This window comes from Podarcis gaigeae, assembly GCF_964106915.1.
Source record: "Podarcis gaigeae genome assembly, chromosome: 17".
NCBI classification, from domain to species: Eukaryota; Metazoa; Chordata; class Lepidosauria; order Squamata; family Lacertidae; genus Podarcis; species Podarcis gaigeae.
In genome coordinates this window covers 41,308,399-41,334,087 of record NC_139694.1, presented here as the reverse complement: position 1 = coordinate 41,334,087, position 25,689 = coordinate 41,308,399, and the positions used below count along the sequence as shown (strand labels likewise).

Sequence of the window (25,689 nt, the reverse complement as noted above, 5' to 3'; positions counted from 1 at the left end):
ACATTGGCCTTTCTGCTCATAGATTCTTAAAAAATTAAAAATGTGATGTTTTTGAGCTCAAGCCAGCCTAGGCACATGCTGTCCTGGAAGCAAGTGTGTAATTCCCCCATTTCAAATATCTGGTAATGGGGTCTCAACTGGTGGTGACTGACAAGGAATGGAGTTGTAGTGGATGGGCTGGTGATGCTGCTGAGCAGCATGTGGCAGCTTGAAAAGCCAAATTCCATGTTAGGAGTCATTAAGAAAGGAACAGAAAATAAAACTGCCAATATCACAATGCAGTTATACATATCTGTGCTGCAACCACACGTGGTATAAGAGTTATGGTCACCTGACCTCAAAAAGGATATTGTAGAGCTGGAAAAGGTCCAGATGAAATTCTCAAGAGCAACTCTCCCACGCAGACAGGGTTCAGAAAAAGAAGAAGCAAGGGTTGGGCCACAACAGAGGTGGAGAATATGTGTGAAGATGCTTGGTGTGGAGAAAGCAGATAGTGAGAAGTTTTTCTCATAATACTACAGCCAAACAATGAAGCTGAATGTTGGAAGATTCAGAACAGAAGAAAGTCCTTCTTCACACAGGGCACTGGTAAACTATGACATTTGCTCTCATGAGAAGGCATAGTGAGAGACACCAATCTGGATGGCTTTAAAAGAGGATTAGACAAATTCATGGAGGACAACGGCTACTAGTCATGTCAACAATGTTCTGTCTCCATTTTGGAGGCAGTATTGCCTCTAATGATCAGCTGCTGGGATTCGCCTATGGGGAGGCGGCTGAGACCCTCGGGTCCTGCTTGGGGCTGCCCCCAGGCACCTGCTCAGCTCCTGTGAGAATGGGATGCCGGAGGCCTCTTCTCTTGGTCTTTCTTCTCTTCTCACTCTTGGGCACTTTCTCCTTATGTTATACAGTAAAACCTCAGTCATTGAAGGACAGCCAGAGACTCTTGACTCAAATTAAGCTGTCTCCCTGCCACTTCCTTTTCTTCCTATGTTCAGTCTCTTATCTGAAACACAAATTTCCCTAAAGAAAATGGTTGGGACCAACTGAAGCTGCCTCTTCTACCATGAGGTTTTCCAAATCCCAGATACATTGTGGTTGGCTATGGTTGCAGGGGAAAGGAAGAGCATTCTGGACTACACTCAGCAGCTTCATATAGATATTAAACAACATGGGGGATAGAATTGAGCTTTGAAGGACCTCATTTTGAAGGTCCCATACTGCTGAAAAACAGTCCCCAAGCAACTCCAGGGGAATACAGTGGTTGATGAAATGGAAAGCCACCAAGAAATCAAGGAGGATTAGTTTTCTCCTGACAGAGGTAATCATATAAAGTGACCAGGGCAGTTTGTGCCAAAACCAGGCCTAAACCCTGATTGAAATGGATCTAGAGCTCCTGGATCTGGTCAGTGACCACCCGCCCAAGAACACTGCCTAAGAAAGGGATATTGGCAACTGGCTGGTGATTACTTAAGTTCTTAGGATCTAGGGATGGTGTCTCAAGAAGCGCTCCTTTCACTGCCACCTTCAACTTGACAGGAACCACCCCTCTCATAAAGAGGCACTGACCACCCCCTGGGCCCACATAGATCTGCTCCCTGATGGATTTCATTAGCCAAGAGGAGCAAAGATCCATCCAGGCCCCAATCCAAGCTCTGGTAGATGTTGTGGAAGTGGTGAGGGAGCGGGTGGCACTATGGTTTGAATCGGGGAGGTCCCGTTGCTTTGTCCCAGCTCCTGTCAACCTAGCAATTCAAAAGCACACCAGTGCAAGTACAGTAGATAAATAGGTACCACTGCGGCAGGAAGGTAAGCGGCGTTTCCGTGAGCCCTGGTTTCCATCACGGTGTTCCGTTGCGTTCTTTGCGGACAAACACTGGCTCCCTCAGCGCGACGCGAGATCCAGCGCTGCACCCCATCATTGAGGGGCAGTATTTCGATATAAGTAGGAAAATGAGAAAACCCCTAAACATTTTTTTAGAAAAAAGGCACTGCGTCTCTCCATCCTGGATTGCGTCCTGCCCGGTACATTGCTCTCTGCGCGAGATCCTCCCGCCCCTCCCCCTCCGGCCACGTGCTTCTGCGCGACATCAGGAGCCACGTGCTCCTCGCCCCTCCAGGCGACCGGCAACTACATTTCCCAGGAGGCACCGCAGCCCCGCCCCGCCGGCCGAGCCGAACCACCCGAGTGGGGCGTGCGGGGGGGGTTCCCCCTCTGAGCTTCCCCTCCGTGCCCGCCCGAGCGCCCTTTCCCCTCAAGGAACCCGAGAGGAGGCCAAGGCGCCGATCCCGCCGCGCCGCGGCCCGGGAAATGCGGCGGGACGCCCGGCAGCTCGGCTTGGGGGCGCTGAGGGACTCCGCTCCCCCTCGGCCCACGTGGTCTCGTCCGGCGCGCTCCTCGGCGCGGGGGGCGGCGGCGCGCGGCATCAGAGGCGGCGGCGGCGGGAGCAGCAGCCGGAGCCGGAGCGGAGCGGGGACGCAGGCGGCGCACGGAGGGGGGGTGAGAGCCGGGGGGCAGGGAGAGGGGGGCGGGCCGGGGGGGAGAGGGAGAAGTCCGCGACCGCCCCCCCCCAGCCCTCTCCATTTGGGGCGCCTTTCCCCGCGCGGGATCGGGCTGGGCGAATGGCTGCTCCCAAGCCGGACATCCTGCCGCCTTTCCCCTCCCCTCGCGCCCCCTCGGCACCTGGGAAGCCACCGCGGAACTCAGCGCCCAGGCTCTGCCATCGTCGTGAGCGCGCCGCGCGCGACCTGCGGGGGGGGGGCGGCCTTTCGTGTCTCCGTGCCCGCCAGGCACTCGAAGCCAGCTTCCCCTGTCAGCCTAAGTGACACCTGTCAGTGCAAGAAAAGGGTCAAGGATCCTAGGATCATGAAAGGTGGAGTTGGAAGGGCCCCGAGGCTCGTGCAAGGCAGGAATCTTTCCCCCGATGTGGGACCCACAACCCCGAGATCAAGATCTCACGCTCTGCCAACTGAGCTTTTATGCACCTTTGGTCTTTTTCAGGCTCCTTCCTCTCCTCCCCTCCATTTTTTTAGTCTCCAGATTATTTCTCCTCAAGCAAGGACTGTTGTTAGTACAGCTCTAAGCCTGTTCCAATTTCTAAACCTAGTTTCCTTCTTTTGGAAGGAAAACCCAAAAGTATGAGACAGAGTCTCTGAAGTTCCTCTCCAGCCCTTGTCAATGCTTGGTCTGCCCCAACCTTAGTTTTACTGAGCTGGTGAATGGGCTGTATTGCCAGACAAAAATCTGGCTTCAAGTCTGTATCTGCTGGTTCTCTGTTTTCCAATATGTTGCAGACTCCTGTCTGAGGGTTGGCTACCTGTGAATCACATTTCTAGGGTTAGGAATCAGGTCTCTGTGTCAAATAGCAGGACATCAAGGCAGCCTTGTGTGCTGACATTTTTTATTTCAATCATTAATGGATGTTTCATTCTCAGCTTGGGGAGGAAGGGGAGAATTGGGCCAAGTAATATGGACGATCCAGACCTGCTGGTTTATGGTTTGACCCTTTTCTATGCTTTCTGTTTCCTTGACTTGTAAGAAGGGAGCTGGTTAAGAACCTAATCTCAAGAGACTGTAACAACTTCTTTAGGGATGGGCTAAAGTGGCATAGTATCTGTAAGCAGCCTCCTGATCTTGAGCAGCTACCTAGATGTATTCCATGCCTTTTGCTCCTGAAATAGTTTTTGTTTACTTTGTTTCCCTGAAAGTTTATAAATTGGACCTTGAATTTCCCCCTTCAAATATAGGGAACTGTTCATTGAATAAAGGTGTTAGTTTTTAAAAATTGTCTAGGTAATCAAAAGTCAAAGAATCAACTTAATTTTCATATTTATAAATATAATTATTTGTAAATATAGGTGCCATTTTGATAGCATTAAGGGAAGGAATGCAAATGCAATGTATAATGCAATACCACTTTTAATGTTCTCTCTGTTATTATCATTTGTACAGTAGCATTAATTATAATTGAGAGTTATAGAATTTTTCAGCATCTAAAGTGCTTCGTATATATTATCTTGGTCATTCTTACAACAGCCCTGGCAAGGCAATAATATTCCCATACTGCAGATAGTGGGAGGGAGGAATGCCAATGAGGTTGCATTTGAACTGAAGAATTCCCATGTAGAGCCAAAATATAAAAAGGGTGCCCATCAGCCTCAATCCTGACAACGAATAATAATAATAAAATGTCCAGTAGCACCTTAGAGACCAACTTAGAGACTTGGTTGCTCTCTAAGGTGATACTGGACAATTTTTAAATTTATTTTGACTGTGTCAGACCAACATGGCTACCTACCTGAATCCTGACAACTAAAACTAGCATGAATTAAGACAGTTTACCAGATGTGGTCACAATAAGAGGGGAGTGGAATAGTTTTTTTATATTGAGTCAAGAGATCCTAGAGAAGATCCTAGTTATAAAAAGTTTGTGCAGGAGTAAAACTGTGGATCAAGAAGGCAACAGACTCAGAGCAGGCTAGCTGAGATGGTTTATGGCAACTTTTGACTCAGCTGCTTCATGTACTAAAATACCCCAGGATGCCAGCTGTGCTCTGTGTACTTTGTGTTGTGTGTGTGGCCTTAAAATTTGTCAGCTTTAGGCCCCTGAGTTAAATCTCCTCCCTTGTGGTGTAGTGGTTCAGAGCGGTGGATTCGTAATCCGGGGAACCAGGTTCGCGTCTCCGCTCCTCCACCTGCAGCTGCTGGGTGACCTGGGGCTAGTCACACTTTTCTGAAGTCTCTCAGCCCCACTCACCTCACAGAGTGTTTGTTGTGGGGAGGAAGGGAAAGGAGAATGTTAGCCGCTTTGAGACTCCTGAAGGGGAGTGATAAAGCGGGATATCCAATCCAAACTCTTCTCAGCTGCCAGCCTTGAGGCAAAAAGGGGCACAAAAGAACCTGTTGAGAGGCCCAGGCCCATCTGCCTCCCTCATTCCTCAAAGTGGATCTGCAGCAACAAGTGCTTTTTCCTTGACTTGCCCAACCTGCCCCCCATCCCATTCCTGGAGAATTCCATGTCAGGTTTGGGATTCAAACAACTCCCTAAAATGCTCTCTTTGTCTAGCCATGTTGGGGAAATATTAACTGTTCCAGACACTAAATTCAAGGTGCAAAAGTCAGCAATATTTGTGTCCTACAAGTTTGCGATTCTGTGTAGCATTTGAATTTTTTTATTTATTTTTTTAGAATTACTATGCTGCATACCTATCAGAGTATCCAGTATAGATCTTGAAAACAACTTCAGATATGTTCTTTTCTCCTCAACCCTGCAAAACCCCTTGTGGAAAATGCCCTGAAATCATTTTAGTTCACAGGGAAAGAGTCCACATCAAATTCCATTAACTCTGACTCTGATGAGACACTAACAATGCTTTACAAAGTTTTCTCACACTGTTCCCTTTGTTAATGAGCAAAAAGCCCAACTCGGCCTCCCTTTGGCCACTTTTCTTCCTTCCCCTGCACAAACATGCATTAACCCAGGTCATTCCCCACACAGAAATTTAGCTTTTTTCTTACCGGCAGCTGAGAATGGGTAAATACTTCTGGTCCGGCAACAGAGATTCTTGATAATCATAGACTGTCTCTAATGGTTGCTTACCCCAACTGCTGTTTGAGAAAGTGGATAAATCCAGCTGAGAATGGAGTCTGATATTTTAGGGCAGGGGAGAGGAACCTGTGGCCCTCCAGACATTGCTGGACCTCAGTTCCCATGAGCCCCAGCCAGCCAACTAGGGCACTATCTGGTTTTTAACATTTTTAGCTGGTATATAACCAGCTAAAATCATGCTATCTCAATATCATGATATATATCTGCGGTGGCGAAGGGCCTTGCAGGGTCTCCCTGTGGCGGAAGAGGTTCCTGCGTATCTCCCCACAGCATCAGAGGGCCTTGCTGGGCCTCCCCATGGTGGTGGAGGGCCTTAAAATGTAAGGAAGTAGTAGATTTAATAAAAATATTAAATAAACTTCCATATACAATGGTACCTCGGGTTAAGTACTTAATTTGTTTGGGAGGTCCATTCTTAACCTGAAGCACCACTGTAGCTAATGGGGCCTCCCGCTGCCGCTGCCGCACAATTTCTGTTCTCATCCTGAGCAAAGTTCTTAACCCGAGGTAGTATTTCTGGGATTGTGGAGTCTGTAACCTGAAGCGTATGTAACCTGAGGCGTATGTAACCCGAGGTACCACTGTAATATATTTAATATATTTTCAACTAATTTAAGAGTAGTTTAAGTGATATACTCTTCAAGTTGCATATGCTTCCCCAACTCAGAGGTCTAAGTGGAATCTGTGCATGCATAAGCCCCACTGAGTTAAACTAAACTTACTTCTACTTTCCTGGGAGTAAGCGCCATTGAATTCAGTAGGGCTTACTTGTGAGGAGGCATGCATTTGCTTTCACTGCTTACCCAAAAACACCCTCCCCATCATTTTCACACAGTACCCAACCTCCCATTTCAGCATAAGGCAGCCACCTAAATCTTCTCCCCTCCATTCCCCCCCAAAGGCCCCCCCAAAAGCTCTCATCCCACCAATATCTCCCTTTTTATCAAAGGGAGGGAGGGGAAGCAAGCAAAAAGAATAGTCTCTTTTAAATTTAAAAAAACACACTTTTTAATATGGAAGAAAGCTATTTAGGGGGAACCAACAACATAAACACTACCAGAAAATAAAAATAGAAGCTCTTCTCCCCTAGATTTTTCAAGGTGGGGGTGAGTGTGAGGAAGAAAGAAGTGCTTTGTTTGTTTATCTGTGGGGGTCCCTCCTGGATTGTTAGCAGGCTCTGCATAATTACTTGAGCTCTAAGTGGGAAGCCACCAGTGAAGCTGAAAGAGTTTGCTGCTTTGTGTGAAGGCTTGTCTACTTTTCTTACAGGGGGAGGGAGGGAGCAAATTATCTGCAAAGCTGAGCCTACCCCCTGGGAAGCTGTTAAGTCTCCACCTTTTGTTCACTGGTGTATTGCCTTGCTGAAACACTTATCAAGGTGTCATTCGCTCAGCCCTCCAGCCAACAAGGCCCAATGGTCAGGGGTGATGGGAGTTGTAGTTCACAACCTCTGGAGGGCCACAGGTTCCCTATCCCTGCTTTAGAAAGTACAGTGCTGATGGCAACTGCAGAGATGAATGGGAGCAGCGCAAGAGCACCGCCGAGGCTTGACTAGCTGCTGGCAGAACAGTGTGGGATTTAACAGACCTCTGGTTTGATCCAGCAGAGCTGTTTTTCTGTTCTTAAGCCGCTTCCCATCTGGAAATATTTTCCTATGGCTGCATTTCAAGCAGCAGGTAATATGGATGAGGATAACGAGCATTGTTCACATGTACCCTACAGAGAGTGTGTCAAAGTCCATCCTTCTGGGTTTACCCTGCTCTTTCCCAACATGTCATGTCAGTTGGATTGCTTTGTCTTTGTAGCAAACAAGGCTCTAGTCCGTTGCCTTAAGCGTCTGAAGGTACCTGCTGTGGAGAGGCAGCTGGCACAGCTTTGCTCCGGTGCGGCTCATGCCGTAGGGAAGGAAAGAGCCACATCACTGTGGTGTTGAGCAATCTCAAGGAGACCCTCCGGCCAGCTGAAGAATCCTGGGGAAAGATGGCAGAAACGAAGCCTGGGACTGTCTGCTAAGACTCCCCCCCCCCCCATGAGGCAGATAATGTATTCCCATACGTTAAATGTGCATGAAGGCTAAAGACATAAGAGGTTTCCTCTTCTGAGCAACTCATTATTGTTATTCATTACATTGGTCTTTGGTCATTAGGACCTCACAGCAGAAAAACTGTGGCAGCAGAGCAGCCAGAAAGGTGCTGGGTTTCTGTAAGGCTGGAACCAGACGGTTCAACCTCTCAGACCCAGTGGGCTGCAAGAGGACTTTGACACAGAAGCCGCAGACCACACACTGAATTAAATTTCCATATCATAAATTAAAGTGTTTGCAGTATAATTAATATTATTTAATATACACAATAGATTGAGTCTCTTGTGAAGCCAGTAAATAAATGCAGCCCATGAGAAGGAGGAGGAGGGGGACAGGATGGGGGGCAACAGCTGCCTCATCCTCCTCACTTGCCTGCTGGTTGCCCACAGCTGCCACCATTTATCCCACTTGCTCCCCCCCCCCCATACACCACACACACAGCCTCTTCAGGCTGGTTGTTAACTAAGGAGGGGCAGGGATCTGTAGAGTTGGAAGGGGACTCCCGAGAGTCATCTAGCCTGACCCCCTGCAATCCCTGGCAGGCAGCCAGCAAGCAGAGCCTCCCTGCCCAGGGCAGCCCAACCACCCTCAGAGCCCCAGAGGCCCCTCCAAGGCCCCTGCATGTCTCTGCTGGGCCCAGCTGCATCACAGCCTCCCTCTGGCCCTGCGGCTCCACTGCCATGGCCGCTTCCCTAAGCCCACCCCTTGGGAGAGGGCCCAAGAAGCAAGCAAGCAGGGAGAGGAGAAAGCTTCCTTCTCCACATTGGGTAAGGGCTGCCTGAAAAGGCCTTGTGGGCCACAGGGTGGACCACCAGCTCCCAAAGCAATGGGCAGGCATCATCTGTGTGGCTTCCGGGTAGCCCTCTGGCTTTCCTGCTGTTCCTGTTCCCCAAGCGAGTCATGGCCAGGTGAGGAGGTGCTTTGGGAGTCTTCTGCACCTGGGAGCTGTTTACATTCCGAATCCAGGAGCATCCTCATGGCATATGAAACGTTCATACAGTTTGAAACATGGGGGGAAACTGGTTTTTTCCACTTGAGATGTCTGTCTTTCCTTCATCCACCCATCCACCCTTTCAATTATTTTTGTAAATTAAAATTATGTAAAAAGAAATATATGCTATATTTATTTTCTTATCTGATTCAAATATTTCTACTTGTGGGACCTAAAAGGCATTATAATATAACAGGATTGGAGAGCTGCATTTCTTCACAGTCACAATGTCACCTTTTCTCTCTCTCATTCTTCTTCCCATTTTGCTTTATTAACCCCTTCTCCCTCCCTCTTTCCCGGTGCCCAGGGGGCTGCAGATTGTTCTAGCCAGAAATCCGGACATTGAACCGTAGTAGCTTGCAATGCTCCATCCATTTTGGCTCCCTTCCCTCCATCACCCCTTCTCCTCTAAACTGCTTGCTTGCAGAGGGTTTTTTCACCTTTCTTCCATTGTGCTGCCTTTTTCCTCTGCCCTCTTTGTCTCCCTTGAGGTTCCCCACTACTATGGAAGTAGGTTCCCTACCCCAGTTTATAACTTACCACATAAATATATATATTTGTGATATCTTCAAGTCTAGCTGCTTTGGTTTTCTTCAGACAATGATTTCAAGTAAACTTAGAGGTGAGGGGTACCTACACATAAGTTAGGTTTTGACAATAGGAAAATTAGATTTTTGTGGGGCAGGGCATTAAGGATAGCAGAAAACAGAGCCATTAATGTTGTTCTAAGCCAAAGGACATTTTTGTTACCTAATTTATGAAATGACCTCTCCACACAGTCAGCATTATCCAGAAACAGAAGAAACCATTTTAAAAAATCTGCCTCTCCCCTTAGCTCCAAGCAGTCTGGCCAGTGGTCAGGGATAAGGATGAGTTGTCACCCAATAACACATGGGGGGCGCCATATTTGGTACCCCAGCATAGCTTATTGGGAAAGGGTTGTGGGGAGCCGGAGCTTGTCTGCTCACCAACCTGCGCATTGGAACAAATGACAGTTTTCCATACGGACTCTGGGAGCTGTAGTTCTTGCCAAAGCAGAACAAGGTCTGAGTGGGAGCTTATGAGTGTCACTTAAAGTTTAAATCAAGGTGATAACAGTTTCTGAAAGACCAATAGCAGCTGATTATGACCTTCCATTTTTATCTCCATGGTCTTCAGAGAGCTGAAGGTTTGCACAGATTGAAACTACCGTATTTTTCGCCCTATAGGACGCACTCCCCCCCCCTCCAAAAATGAAGGGGAAATCTGTGTGCGTCCTATGGGGCGAATACAGGCTTTCGCTGAAGCTTGGAGAGCGAGAGGGGTCGGTGTGCACCGACCCCTCTCGCTCTCCAGGCTTCAGGAAGCTATCAGCAAGCCTGGGGAGCCCGCAGGAGTTCCCGCAGGGCTCCCCAGGCTGTGAATAGCAGCCTGCCGCCCAGTGTGTGGAGCACCCTGAAGCAGAGCGCCCATCGCGCCAGGCAGACATCCGCAGCCTGGGGAGCCCTGCAGGAGTTCCCACAGGGAACTCCCTGCTTCAGCTCCCACATGCTCTGGTCATGGAGACTTTGTGGGAGGTGAAGCAGCTTCTCCCCATTTTGCATTCTGGAGGTTCCCATGTCTGCTCAACACAGCTTTTCAGGGCTGCCATGGCTCATATCTTAGGAACTGTGACATGGCTTTTCATGGACATCTGACCTGGGAAGCTGGTGGGGTATATGTCGGGGGTCACCAATGTTTTCCAACCACTGGACACATTTTGAATTTAAGGAAAGTGTTGTGGGGGTGTGGCATAACACAAAATGGCTGGCGTGGGGGCAGAGTTTAACACAAAATGGTTGCCACAACCAAAATACTGTGGTACCTTGGGTTACATATGCTTCAGGTTACAGACTCCTCTAACCCAGAAATAGTACCTCGGGTTAAGAACTTTGCTTCAGGATGAGAACAGAAATCGCGTGGCGGTGGCGTGGCTGCAGCAGGAGGCCCCATTAGCTAAAGTGGTGCTTCAGGTTAAGAACAATTTCAGGCTAAGAACAGACCTTCAGAACGAATTAAGTACTTAACCCGAGGTACAGTGGTACCTCTGGTTGTGAACGGGATCCATTCCGGAGGCCCGTTCGCAACCTGAAAAGAATGCAACCTGCGTGTGCAGGGGTCGTGATTCGCCGCTTCTGCGCATGCACGTCATGGCATTTTGCGCGTCTGCGCGAACGGCGAAACCTGAAAGTAATTCGTTCCGGTACTTCTGGGTCGCTGCGGGACACAATCTGAAAACACTCAACCTGAAGCAAATGTAACGTGAGGTATGACTAGGGGGAAAAAAGATTTTAAAAAGACATTGAAAGGGTGTGGACACCCCCAGTAGCTGTCCCATCCTTTGGTAGGCAGGGGGCACCTACATCAGATACCACTGTATTCCCTCACAGAGAGATGCTGTTTGCACCTCTCCTGTGTTCAAAAGGGCTGGGTGGGTGGGAGCCTAGTCCAGGCATCCAGTCAGTTGAGGCAAGTGAATGTGTTCAGCAGGGCTGTTTTTCTAGAAAAAGAGGTGCCAGAACTCACCAGGAGCTCCTCCATCATTCTCTTAGGATGGCAGTGGCGCCCCCCCTGAGAGCTGCAGCTGAACAAATGTGCTGTGTAGGCATGGCCAAGCAAGGAAGAACAGAGAAAACAGCCTCTTGAGGCTTGTGGAGTTTTGAAGGGATATTTACAAAGACCTTTCATGGGCTCTGGCCTGCAAATCCCAGTGTATGTGACACATATTTAGTGGACAGTGGAGGGCTACTCAGATTGAGAACCAAAGATATTTTTGTTGTTGTTTAGTTGTTTAGTCGTGTCCGACTCTTCGTGAACCTAGGGACCAGAGCATGCCAGGCACTCTTGTCTTCCACTGCCTCATATTGGTAGCTTCGAGAACATCGAGTACCATCTCGTCCTCTGTCATCCCCTTCTCCTTGTGCTCTCCATCTTTCCCAACATTAGGGTCTTTTCCAGGGAGTCTTCTCTTCTCATGAGGTGGCCAAAGTCTTGGAGCCTCAGCTTCAGGATCTGTCCTTCCAGTGAGCACTCAGGGCTGATTTCCTTCCGAATGGAGAGGTTTGATCTTCTTGCAGTCCATGGGACTCTCAAGAGTCTCCTCCAGCACCATAATTCAAAAGCATCAATTTTTCGGCGACCAGCCTTCTTTATGGTCCAGCTCTCACTTCCATGCATCACTACTTGGCAAACCATAGCTTTAACTATATGGACCTTTGTTGGCAAGGTGATGTTTCTGCTTTTTAAGATGCTGTCTAGCAGCATGTTGACATTTGGAGTATTGAATAGGAAGGCAATGAGCTTTGTCTCCAAATAAGCATAGCCTGAATTATGTTGAAGACAATGCCCCTATATGGCACTTGAGGGTGCAGACCCACAGCAAGCGAATAGGAGCTATGCACTGTGCAAGGGTGTAATGTTGGAATAGTCACTGTGGCCTCACAGTGCTATAGTGCAAGACATTATTTTACACCCACCCACCCACCTGCTTTTTTAAAAAATGATATTTATTAAGAATTTTCAAGATTACAAAAAAGAGAAGAAAAAGAAAAAAGGGGGGAAAGATACATAAAAACCAATACAACAACACAACAACATCAAAAAAGAAAAATACAAATCCCATATTACATATCTTATCTTTCATTTGCTTGTTTCCTTGACCTCCTCACACCTCCCTTTTTGTATTCTAGCTTAATTAATTATTTCAGCAAATTCTTTCCCTCTTTTTCAATTATTATTGAATAATTTATCTTGACAGTCTAGCCTATTAATTAACTCAGCAAATCCTTTCCATCTTTCACCATATTCTGTTATTCAATTTGCCTTACTTTATTTAACCTTATCTTACCGTAAAATACCTTAAAACTTAATGCTTATTTATACATAACTCCTTATATCATTTCTACTAAAGCCGGACAATTTCATTCCAACATTTTCCCTAATATTCATTAATTTTACACTAATTTCCAAAATAATTTTCTTTTATAGACTTTCTTCCAATTTTCATCCAACGTCCCTTCTTCCTGGTCTCGGGTTATGTCAGTCCTTACTGTCCATTCCATCTAGTCCATCAACCTGGTAGTCTTATGTCCAAGGCTCTTAAATCTCTTCCATGCCCCTTCTGCAGATCTTCTTCTTCTTGTTTATACTTGCACTTTTCCTTGTCTTTTGTTGGTCTCTTTCTTGATTTCTTTCCTTTCTCAATGAGGAGTAGGTCTCTGGAGGATTCCAGCCCATAATTGTCTCCATCTCCCCTCATCAGACCAGCCCATTTCCCACAGTCCCACTCCCCACAGTCATCAATATAATCGAAAAAAAATTTAACAGCATATTTCAAAGTCCCTCCAAAGTTAAGAGCCTCCTCAGCTCCAGGCTCCCCCTGGCCCACTCCAAATTCAATCTTCCAAAACAGCGGCTTATGCTCCTGCAGGGCTTCAGATCTCTCCATTTGTATTGCTTGAGGTGCAACCGCAACCTCCTCCATTATCATCTGCCCTTGCACTTGCCCAGTCAAACCAGTTTCCTGAGTTGGTCCCTGTATGATTTCTGTGTCCGTATTCCCTATTTGTCCACATTCACTAACTGCAGCAGTCATCAAATCCAGCTTCTCATTCATCAAATCCATCTTCTCATGCAACTGCTCCAGCAAAGCATTTGTCTTGCAAAAAGCAAGCACCAAGACTTCCTCCCAACACATTTTTTTCAAGGTCAAAAGACTGGTCCCACGATCTTAATCTCGCAGCTGTAAAGTCGCCAAGTAAACTGCAGTAACAATTTGACAAGCTTCCTCTAGAGGAGACAATTTCTATTTGTATCCATCTTTTTAAAGCATGTCCAACAAAAGAAAGTTACTTTCAATTTTCAAATATTTTGTTTCTTTAGAATGCAGAAGGCAACATTGGAATCAGTTTGCTTCTCTTTTTTAGCTATCTGTCAAAATGTTCCATTCACAGTCAATGGACGTCTCCGACAATTTCTGTCTCTGACACCCCGTTCCCAGGTTTGAGACGGTGGAAACTTATTTTTCTTTACTCCCTCTCCTGCAGGCTTAAACAGTCAAATCCCCCCCCCCTTTTCTCCTGCTTCCAAGGGGGTTTTAGTGGTTATAGATGAAGGAAATTTCGACCTTTACAAACAACTTTCCAGGCTATTAGCTTACAAGGCTTTTGCTTCAGTCTATTTACAAAAAGCGGAAGGCGGACTTCCTGTTTTGAACCTTCCCGCTTCAGTGCCAAATTAGGATGTTTCTTGATCCAATTTTCCGTTTTTACTCACGGGTACTTGTTGTCCAATTGTCCAATTGTCGACAGGAAAAAGTCAGCACTCTCCGGCAATTGCTATGCGGCTTCCCTCCGTGAAAGTAGCAATCAGTTCGCAGCACCGCGCCGCTCACCCCACTTCGCTCCGGAGCCCCAAAATGGGGTTCCCCACGAGTAGGGGAGGCGCTCCTGGTGCCCTGCCGAACCCCACGTTCCCAGGCTTCCTCCACCTGGGATTTCTAGCGGGTCCCCACCTTCGCCGCAGCGGGAAGACCCAGTTTCCACGGAGCCCGTTCCTCCGGTCGGAGGAACTCCGCACTTCGCCGATGGCGCTAACCCGGAAATCCCCACCCACCTGCTGTATACCCGGAGGTCTCAGGGCGGTTCACATAACCCACTTCCCTGCATTAACCCAGAGGCAGCCATTTCTCATTCCTGGCAGTTCACATCTAACCCCAGCCTTGACTCTCTTGGTGATCTTAGGCAAACCTTTCCCCCTCTTCTTTAAATCTCACCCCCCTCCCAAAAGAGTCCAAGTGAGCAAACAACAAAATCACTGAAAAATACTTTTTCTTTTTTTAAACAAACCAAATGTCTTCCATGTTAATATTAATCAGTCCATATTAATATTTCAAGAGTGCCAGCAACAATGTCTCTCAGCACTGCCCAATGCCTGAGTGAATAGGAATGTTTTAAAATTCCACTTAAATGTCAGTTATGAGGAAGAGAGTTTAACCTCAGCAGAGAGGGCTTTCCATAAGTGGGGGACCACTACCAAGAAGGCTCTGTCTTGGGTTGGGTTGGCATGTGACAGGCAGCCATCAGCCCCACCCACACGGCCTCCCCTGCCAGGCGGGGAATGCGAAGCAAGATGACATTGGAGGTATTTGGGTTGCAGGCTATCGAGAGCTCTGTGCGCTAGTTTGTTTAACTGCAATCCACCGTGGTGCGTGCTTATATTTATTGCATGTGTATTGTGCTTTCAGGCCTCTGTATCCAAACACACCACAAGTGTAAGAGGCCGCCTTTTGGGTGTCTGTTAATTTGAGGAATGGTAATCCTTGGGCAAATACCTCTGTGCTGTTCTTAAGAGGCTGGTGTGCACTAAACGTGTGACCCAAAAGCTGAATTCTTTGACGACGAATGTATTGTGCTAATTTGCCTACTTTGTTTTTTGTTAACTATTTTTATGTTAGGCATAAAAGGGGAATACTTCTCAAGCTCAGCTCTGAATAGGAGGGGCTGTAACTCAGTGGGAGACCTCATGCTTTGCAGGCAGAAGATCTCTGGTTAAATCCTTGCTGTCTCCAGTTAAAGGATCTCAAGCAGGAGGGCAAATCAGCACCTTGGGCTGCCTGAGGCCCTGGGGAGCCTCTGCCCACTGCAGCAATCCACTCTGCATCAGGTGGGCCAGTGGTAGGAGGTAGGGCTGGATATTTGACTGTTCAAGATAGATTTGGTCAAGTGAAGGTCAAGTATTTTTAAGGCATTAAAGTTGTGGGAAAACATGAGGTTTGGTACTAATGTTAATTAGTAGAAAAGTACTAACTTAAATAATTCATTACTTTTTTTTAAAAAAAAGTTATCTTTAAAATTACATCCTTCCCTCAAAGAACCTCGAGCAACGTTCATTGTTCTCCTAGCCCCTTTTATCTTCACAACAAGCCTGTGAGGCAGGTTAGGTTGAGAGGTCAAAGCAGCCCTTTTCCAGTTGGCACTTTGAACAGGGCTTCTCCAATGCTTTGTAGGCACCGTCAACCAGCTGCAGACTCCCTGGAGGGCAGCTGGCCTTGGCTTGGCTGAAGTGACCCGACAGGCCTAATGAGGTCTAGCGGCTGGAGGTCCACTGACTAAGCAATGACTCTTCAGGGTTTCAGGTGGGTTTTCCCCAGGCCTGCCTGGAGATGCCTGCAGTTGAACTACAGAGCAGATGCTCTACTGCTATGACTCTTCCCCAAAGGAAGATGCCACTCTATAAATGAAGCTAGATTGGCATGCAAGTGGATAAGGGCATTCTCAGTGGTGGCTCCACATTTGCGAAATGAAATGCCACGGCTCATCTGGCAAGCCCCCTCCGGGGTAGGTTTTAAGACCTGCCTTTAGCAGCTACTTTAACCTGACTTGCAGAACTCCACCATTTTTGCCAGATTTTGCTACATTGGCATTGGTTTCGGTATTACAATGGTACCTCGGGTTACATACACTTCAGGTTACACACGCTTCAGGTTACAGACTCCGCTGTACCTCGGGTTAAGAATTTTTCTTCAGGGTGAAAACAGAAATCACACGCGGCAGCAGCGGGAGGCCCCATTAGCTAAAGTGGTACTTCAGGTTAAGAACAGTTTCAGGTTAAGAACGGAGCTCTGGAATGAATTAAGTACGTAACCAGAGGTACCACTGTATTTTGAAATAGTGTTTTGCTATTTTGTGGTGTTTATGGTCTTAGATCGTGGCTTGTAAATAGCTTTGGGAAGAATTTTTCTTGAAAAGCCATATAGGTATATACCGTAATTAAAGAATGCATTTCTGCCCTGGATCATAGGGCTCTCATAGCACATTTCTATACATGTTTACTTAGAAGTAAGTCCAACTGAGTTCAGTTGGGCCTGTTTCCAGGAAAGGGAATACAAGCCTTCAGCTTCATTTAACTGATCTTCATGCTCCGAAGTCTGGTCTCAAATTTGTTAGATTTATATCCTGTCTTCTCAAAGGAGTGATGAAAGTTAGAGCACATATATGAGGTGATATTGCTCACTAGAGATTAGATCTTCCTAGTTCTGTTTCTAGCACTGGGAGGGCACCTCCAGAACCACCTCTGCTTATGTTCTCTTGTCCTTGCCTTGAATGTGTTGGGTTTTGGGCCTGGAATGTTTGTCTTCCTGGCACATGAGTATGGCATGAGTGATGCCACTGGGTTCCTTCCTCCCCGAGGTCCTGTGATAGGCAGTAGGAGCAATCACAACTATAATGTGCATATTTGTGGCAGCCTGTTTTGACACTGATTTAAGTTGCTGGTTATGGTCATGGGCAACAATTAGTTTTCTGAAACATTCTGAATTGTAAAATAGGGTGATTTGCATTGGGTAACCTGCATCAGAAACATTTCTGCTGTCTGAGAGCAGGGGTCACCAGCCTTTTTGAGCCAGCAGGTCTGTTTGGAAGTTTGAGAAAGGGCCATGGGTGCCAGTCACAAAATGGCTGTATTGGGTGTGTGACATAACACACAGTGGCTGGCATGTTTAAAATAGAGCAGGAAAGGAGACAGGAATGCAAAATGGTGTGGGTATTGCCCATCAATGGGGAGGGAAGGCACCTTAGCTCTTTGCACCTCTCTTCTGTTCAGAACAGGTGGGATGATGGTTGTCTAGGTGCCAGGCTGGCGACTGCTCTCCTAGAGAATGATCTAATTTAGCATGTGAATTTTACTTGTATTTAGTAAACAAAACCAAAAAAAAATTGAAACTGAAAGCTTACCTCATATTATGCTTACAATAATGTCCACTCATTGTGTTCTCTTCTGCATTGGAGCCTAATATAGCATGATGACTGCTAGATTATTCCAGGACAAAAAAAAATAATGTGGATCTGATCCTCACTCCGCAAATCTGATTGGGCCAGATTTGGAGGCTTCAGTGGATGTTGTTGGATAAAGCTTAGACAGATTGTGAGTGATAGTGTGCAGGAGGAGCACATGATGTACGTGTGCATCAGGTCAGTCTTTTGGATGAAAGATTATGAGGAGCCCCACAAAAGAGTAAATAAAAGTATGAAAATGTGTTTAAAAGCAGCACCCCATTAATGAAGATGGACCAGAGGTTAATGGATACCATGAATAAGGGTCCTATCCTCATCAGTTATAGTCCTGTCCTCATCAGCTTTATAGTCCTGTCCTCTGGATTTTTGTCCCATGTTTTGCATTCTGTAGCAGTGAGTTCCAAGGAGCATTCATTTATTGTTGCTAGAAGTTTTGTTTTATTTTTGCCTGCTTGTGCTCCAAAATATTTTGGAATTGCAAGTAGTTGACCCATTGGCCCAAGAGAATAAAAGACAGGAAATGGGTACATATTTGGATGCAGTTGCTCTGCTTTTTCTGTTTTGAGCACCAGCCTTTTATTGACATTGAGCAGATATCATCATCATCTTATTATTTCTACCCCGCCTTTTTAAATTTGGGAGTTTATTTCTTGGGGACAGTTTGACTCTTAATTGCATTGTCGAGCTTTCAATTAGTCCTTGCAGACACTAATTCTGTGTCGTAGCATAGGTTTGAACTGATTGGTTCAAAACTGGGAAAGGAGTACGACAAGGCTGTATATTGTCTCCCTGCTTATTCAACTTATATGCAGAATTCATCATGCAAAAGTCTGGTCTGGATGAATCCCAAGCCAGAATTAAGATTGCCGGAAGAAATATCAACAACCTCAGATACACAGATGACACAACCTTGATGGCAGAAAGTGAGGAGGAATTAAAGAACCTTTTAATGAGAGTGAAAGAGGAGAGCGCAAAATATGGCCTGAAGCTCAACATCAAAAAAACGAAGATCATGGCCACTGGTCCCATCTCCTCCTGGCAAATAGAAGAGGAAGAAATGGAGGCAGTGAGAGATTTTACTTTCTCAGGCTCCATGATCACTGCAGATGGTGACAGCAGTCACGAAATTAAAAGACGCCTGCTTCTTGAGAGAAAAGCAATGACAAACCTAGACAGCATCTTAAAAAGCAGAGACATCCCCTTGCCAACAAAGGTCTGTATAGTTAAAAGCCATGGTTTTCCCAGTAGTGATGTATGGAAGTGAGAGCTGGACCATTAAGAAGGCTGATTGCCGAAGAATTGATGCTTTTGAATTATGGTGCTGGAGGAGATTCTTGAGACTCCCATGGACTGCAAGAAGATCAAACCTCTCCATTCTGAAGGAAATCAGCCCTGAGTGTGCACTGGAAGGACAGATCCTGAAGCTGAGGCTCCAAGACTTTGGCCACCTCATGAGAAGAGAAGACTCCCTGGAAAAGACCCTGATGTTGGGAAAGATGGAGGCCACAAGGAGAAGGGGGCGACAGAGGACGAGATGGTTGGATAGTGTTCTCAAAGCTACCAGCATGAGTTTGACCAAACTGCAGGAGGCAGTGGAAGACAGGAGTGCCTGGCGTGCTCTGGTCCAGGGGGTCACGAAGAGTCGGACAAGACTAAACGATTAAACAACAAAGCATAGGTTGCTCCACAAGAAAAGGAAGATTTGCACAAAGAGTTTTAAGTGCCCCATTCTTCCTGGCTGCACCACCTTGGTTTTATAGTAGGAGTAGCTGTCTTGTCTTGTGTTAGGGACGCGGGTGGCGCTGTGGGTAAATGCCTCAGCGCCTAGGGCTTGCCGATCGAAAGGTTGGCGGTTCGAATCCCCGCGGCGGGGTGCGCTCCCGTTGCTCAGTCCCAGCGCCTGCCAACCTAGCAGTTCGAAAGCACCCTCGGGTGCAAGTAGATAAATAGGGACCGCTTTCTAGCGGGAAGGTAAACGGCGTTTCCGTGTGCAGCTCTGGCTCGCCAGAGCAGCGATGTCACGCTGGCCACGTGACCCGAAAGTGTCTCCGGACAGCACTGGCCCCTGGCCTCTTGAGTGAGATGGGCGCACAACCCCAGAGTCTGGCAAGACTGGCCCGTATGGGCAGGGGTACCTTTACCTTTACCTTTAGCTGTCTTGTGGCAAAAACGAAGTGAAATCCAGGGACTCACTGAAAACTAACCGATGCCTTTTTGTATGAGGACTTTGGAGTTGGTGACTGTGTCAACAATGAATCATGGCCTGGTAGAGTTAGAAGGGGCCCCCAGGGTCATCCAGTCCATCCCCTTGCAATGACAGATGGCCACCCAAGCTCTGCTTAAAAACTGCCTAGGAATGAGAGTCCGCTGTTCTTCCTAAGCATTTTCCACACTGTTTAATGAATGACGATTGGCTGCGCTGCTCTTGACAGAAGGGGGAGAGGACAGGTCTCTGCCCTGAGCGGCTTGCAGTCGGGGCTCACCTGCTGATGAGGGGCGGAATAGGATTGAAGCCGCCACCGCTCATGTGGGCTGAGACCTTGAGCTGCAGCCTGTGCATTGCCATGGGGCGGGGCCACCGAAACGGAAAGTCCCGCCCCGCTTCCCCGAGCCGGGAGGGCGGGGCTTCCCTTGCTTGGGGCTTTCATCATAAAAGGAGGTAGGTCTCTAGGTCAGGGGGCGGGGCTGGCGACCGTCCGCCTCCCCGCGCCAGCCTATCCGGGCGCGCGGTACCTGAGGGGCACAGGCCTAGCCCAATGGGGTCGCTCCGAGGGCCGGGCGGGGCCCTGTGCGGCTTGGAGGGGAGCGGAGCGGCGCTGAGGAGGTTTTTGTTCCGGGCCCGGCCGCCGCCATCTTGTGTCCGAGCGGGTCGGAAGAGGAGGAGGAAGCGGCAGCAGCGCGGAGCGGTGACTCGGCAGCAGCGGCGGCCGCGGCGGGGCCTGACACAGCCTCATTGGTAACGGGGGGGGGGGTCGCTCTCGGCTTCCGCGCTCCCCATTTCCATAGAAACAGAACCCGCCCAAGGATGCCTGTCGCCATAGAAACAAGGACATCCCCCCGCCCCCTCCCAGCCGCTTCGGCCTTCGGACTCCCTCGCCGCCCCTCGGGCTCCTGGCCTCTCGCTGCTCCGTAGAAGGCGCTGCGGCCCGCCCTTGAGGAGCCAGGCTGGGAGGGGCGCGGGCCCTTCCGCGTTTCTGCCTCGTGTTCGCTTCCTTCAGAAATGCCGCCCCCCGCCACTTGCCCCTTTTCTGCCAGAACTTGAAAGGAGCCCCCCCCCCCCCGAAGCGGGAGGGTGCGGCGCTTCCTTCTCGGTCCTCGCGTGACTCGCCTGGCCGGGAAGCCGGGAAGCGCCTGCGGCCTTAGCTGCTCCGGCGCCGCGGCCTCGCTTCTCCTCTTTCCCCCCAGGATGGAGGGGGCGGGGATTGCAGAGAAGAGCCAGGAGAAAAAGTCCAGGGGGTCAGTCAGCTGGGAGCCATGGGAGCAGGCAAGTGCGGGGACGGGGAGCGTTTTAGCGCCTCTCCTGGCGGGGGCGAAAGGGATTCATTCCAAGGAGAAGGGAGCCCGGGATCTCTGGATACCCCATCCTTACCATTATTGCGGAGGTGCAAAACATGGGACGAGGCAAATAATAGAGTAACAGCTCTTTCAAGCTTGCCTGCAGATGGCATGCCTTTGAAGGAAGCTCGATTTGGGGTGGGATCTGCTTTAGTCTCGGAAGAGAAATTTAAGCTGCTAAATAATTGCAAATGCTCATACGTTGTTGGTTACAGGGTTGTGAGGCTGTACAATTTTCACAAAACGAACCAGCAACTTCTTTTGCTCAGGTGTCCTTCTGCATAGAAATCCACTTTCCTGTTAGGTCTCTTTAGGCTGGAGAGCATAGGAACTCAGGATTGTTGCCTCTTTATCACTGATCCATATCCCTGTAATATATGTATTACAGGGCAGTTTGAATGTAGGTCTGGCAGGCTGTTGCCCAGAAGGAATAGTGCCTGACTTACCCTGAGTAAGAGGTTAAGTCAGGGGTAGGCAACCTAAGGCCCATGGGCCGGATGCGGCACAATCGCCTTCTAAATCCAGCCCGCGGACGGTCCAGAAATCAGCATGTTTTTACATGAGTAGAATGTGTGCTTTTATTTAAAATGCATCTCTGGGTTATTTGCGGGGCATAGGAATTCGTTCATTTTTTCCCTTCAAAATATAGTCCAGCCCACCACATGGTCTGAGGGACAGTGGACCCGGTCCACGGCTGGAAAAGGTTGCTGACCCCTGGGTTAAGTGGACAGTTGCCTTCCTTACTATGACGCTTTATTGGCATCCTTTGTTAGAATGGGCTCCAGTGTGTAAGACAAATGGCAGCTGGTTGGGTGTGGCTCGAAACAACTGAGTGTCAAAGTTCTGCGAGAACTTGCAACATGTTATATGAGTGACCTGATTTTCTTGATCAGTAGTACTGTTAACTTATGGCTAATCTCAGCCAGATACAGTATAGTCTAAATCTATAGAGGGAGAGTAAAGATCTTAGCTTTATTCTCAGAAGGGTTTGTAGCAGGAAGGCTTGGAAAGGAGTAGAACTTCATCCTTGCTAAGGAATCATCTGTCAGTTCCATCTCATAATTCTTTTCTCTAACCAAACTACTTGGACTGTTTCTATCTCCCCTAATCTTGAGTGATCAGTGGTCTGCTTACAATAAGCAAATAAGGTTGGTGGAATTTTATTCCTCATCCTTGGTACAATTGAAAGGCTTGTGTGCTAAAGTTGCCAGACTGAAACCACATTGATTTATATGTCTTACACTTCTAGTATCGCAGAATTAGCATTTTGACAAGGGACAGTCATCTTAGCTAGCCTCTTTTGCTGTCCAGGTTCCAGATGGCTCAATTAGAATCATTTTTTTTTTTAAATGTACTAGTCAAATGATGTTAGTCCCTATTTATTAATATATTAATCCTGATTAAAAGATTGTCCTTGACTAGTTGGAATTTTCAGATCAGCTGTTTTCTCCAACTCCCACCATAGTTTGCATTTTGATTACGAGGTCTGGTTGTCACTTTCTGTTTAGCAACCAGCTACATGTGCCAACTTTCAAAGATCTGATTCCCTGCATATGGTCGGCCTCTGCAAATGGGCACTTATGTAAAAGGAAATAGCCACAGTAATATCAGTCAAGTATGGAAAGGACTAAATCACATCCTTTATGCGGGCATTTGGTTCACTCTCACTCTGTTTCCTCCCTTGTCTTTTTGTAGCATTTGCCTGGATGATCAGTTATGACCTGGAATATTTTTTTGCTTATTGCTTTTCTTAGATGCCAGGTTCTATCTGATGTGCCTTATCACATCACCCCAAATGGGTCTTGTGTCAACATGATTAGTTTGGTTTTGCCATACCTAAATTCAAGGTGTAAACATGTTTTTTCACATTGGCCTAAGTGCCTGCATGCTGGTTCTACAGTCATTCAAATTAAACCGTCTGGCTGGCTTACTTGTGTTGAATACTCCATCTGGGGTTCAAATAAGAGTTAAACTTCTTCAAACATTTCTGAGGAAGAGTACCATACTATTGCAGCTCTTATGTTTCCATCAGGCTGGTTTTTGTCAGATAATAATATCTCATACACTCTTGTTTCCCATGATGAAATAGCATTCAGTGCTGGGACTGTTCGACCGAAGGAGTGCCCAGGTTGTCCTTCAGTTCTTGCAGTTAAACCAATTGGAACTTGAGTTTTCCTTTATTTTTCTTCAGTAGTTAATTGTTTCGACGTTTTGCACATGAATTCATTTGCTGGACAGCATATCTGCCACAGAATTCCTGGATTTGTGAAGCATTTTGGGGTACTGCCTTAGTTCAGGGGGTGGTACTAATCAGGTTTGTTATCCTTTGTAAATTGAGGGCATCCTAGAGTGTGCCTGACACTCCCCTGTTGCTTTCAGTTGCTGAGGTAGATCAGTAATGCTCAAAAAGTTGTCCTTGTGAGAAACCTGCTCTCTATGGCTTACCTTTTAATCAGGGGCTGATAAGCTTCTAAAGGATTCCAAGGTTCATAGGAAAACTACTGGGCGAGACTGTTGCTTGTTCCAAACTCAAGACTAATATACCCCTTTGCAGTTTTCCCTATACGGTGGTACCTCCGGTTGCGGACGGGATCCGTTCCGGAGCTCCGGTTGGATCCCGAGGTTTCCGCAACTAGAGGGACCGCTTCTGCGCATGCGCACACGGTGAAATCTGGAAAAATACTTCCGGGTTTGCCGCATTTGCATCCTGAAGGATACGCAACCAGAGGTGTGTGTATCCAGAGGTGTCACTGTAATCTGTTTTATCTTTGGGGTCTATTGTTGCTGTGCTAGAAATATGCTGCAACATTGGATAAGGTGAATAAGAAGGTGAGAGCTCTTTTTGGGCTCTCCACCAAATGATTACATTGTTCAGTAGCCTTTTAATTCAATTGGATGTGGTGGACCATGCTAGAGTTGCTTTCCTCATTGGAGATGCACCTTCCTAAACTATAGTCACACTGAAAATTGCTGAGCTCACTGATTACCTGCTTTTATTAATCAAAGAGCTGACTGCTGTGGTTTTTGTCAGTCCTCCCTGCGTAGAGGATGCACCAACTCTCTCAAAACCATAGTAAGACTGAAACTTATCAGGACCATGGACCCAAGTAAAGACAAGCTTTTGCATTAAACTAATCTAAGTAAAAATAAGGGACGCAGGTGGCGCTGTGGGTTAAAGCCTCAGCGCCTAGGACTTGCCGATCGAAAGGTCGGCGGTTCGAATCCCTGCGGCGGGGTGCGCTCCCGCTGCTCGGTCCCAGCGCCTGCCAACCTAGCAGTTCGAAAGCACCTCCGGGTGCAAGTAGATAAATAGGGACCGCTTACCAGCGGGAAGGTAAACAGCGTTTCCGTGTGCGGCTCTGGCTCGCCAGAGCAGCGATGTCACGCTGGCCACGTGACCCGGAAGTGTCTCCGGACAGCGCTGGCCCCTGGCCTCTTGAGTGAGATGGGCGCACAACCCCAGAGTCTGTCAAGACTGGCCCGTACGGGCAGGGGTACCTTTACCTTTACCTTAATCTAAGTAAAATAAGTATTTCTCAGAAAGTCGGAAGGGAATTTTAATTCTGTTTAACTTCTAGACGACAGTATAGCAAGATTCATCAGTCCCTTTTTAATTGTTTGTTGTTGTATCTGGATTTGTGATGCCAGTTTCTTGGTTCCCAGTACTGCAGCAAATTACCTTCTCTGGATTAGCAGGACATGTGGTTTAGCTTATTCATATGAGATTGAACCTGTTTTCCATCTACAGATTCTCCTGAAGGCAACTGATAAAGTACAAAGAACCTTTAATATCTCTCTCTCTCTCTCTCTCTCTCTCTCTCTCTCTCTCTCTCTGTGTGTGTGTGTGCATATATTCCAGTATGTCCCAAATCTGTGAAAGCCAAAATTCCCCATCTTGTTTGATTTTATTCATTTGCAGAAAATTAACTGCAGCCCAAATTTAGAAAAAAATACTGTGGTGGTGAACAAAACAATATTACACACTTGGATAAAAGTACAAAAATGCAACAAATCACTAGTTCACCTCCCAGAGAAAGCATGGGTGAACAAGTTAGTTTTCGGCAGTTGCCTCCATGCCAATACAGTGGTACCCCGGGATGCGAAGGCGATCTGTTCCGGAACCCCGTTCACATCCCGAACAGAACGTAAGACACGTCTGCACATGTGCGGGTCACGTTTCGTCGTTTCCTCGCATGTTAAAACTCCATAACTTGAACAGTTAAATGATTTCTGTAAATTTTGTCGCACTACCTGGACACCTTTTAAATTATGTCAATAGACCAGGTCAGATTTTGGGCTGTTATGCAAGTTTTGAGTTTGCTGGCAGACGATTTCTTCTTTGATCAGGGATTTTTTTTCTATTCTAAAGCTTTCTCTTTCTTCCTTTTAATTAATATATATATATATATATATATATATATATATATATATATATATTAATTAAAAGGAAGAAATATGGTGTGTAATGGTGTGTCCATTAAAAAAAAAAGCATTGAATTTAAAATACACAACAAGGCATTAAAGTTTACATCTTTATGTACCATTTATGTCGTGGTTTGTAGCCCAAATTTAACTGAATTGAATTGGGTTTCCGTTTGCATGGAATGGCTTCTATTTTGGTTATGCTTTTAAGCTTACCGT

The 25,689-nt window shown here is 47.1% G+C and overlaps 1 protein-coding gene across 3 annotated transcripts in view; it reads left to right on the top strand.

The window, feature by feature from the left end:
- Window positions 1-2,296: 2,296 nt before the first annotated feature.
- The window catches only part of UBA1 (ubiquitin like modifier activating enzyme 1), a 47,438-nt gene continuing 24,045 nt past the window's right edge, over window positions 2,297-25,689 (top strand). Inside the window, exon 1 of one of the 3 annotated variants that reach the window (XM_083718492.1) lies at window positions 2,297-2,500. In XM_083718492.1, the coding sequence (XP_083574618.1) occupies window positions 2,312-2,500 (189 nt within the window). In that variant the 5' untranslated portion in view covers window positions 2,297-2,311. Of the gene's footprint in view, window positions 2,501-19,651; window positions 20,978-25,689 lie in introns of those variants that run through there. The other 2 variants (XM_083718494.1, XM_083718493.1) reach the window with 2 other exon arrangements.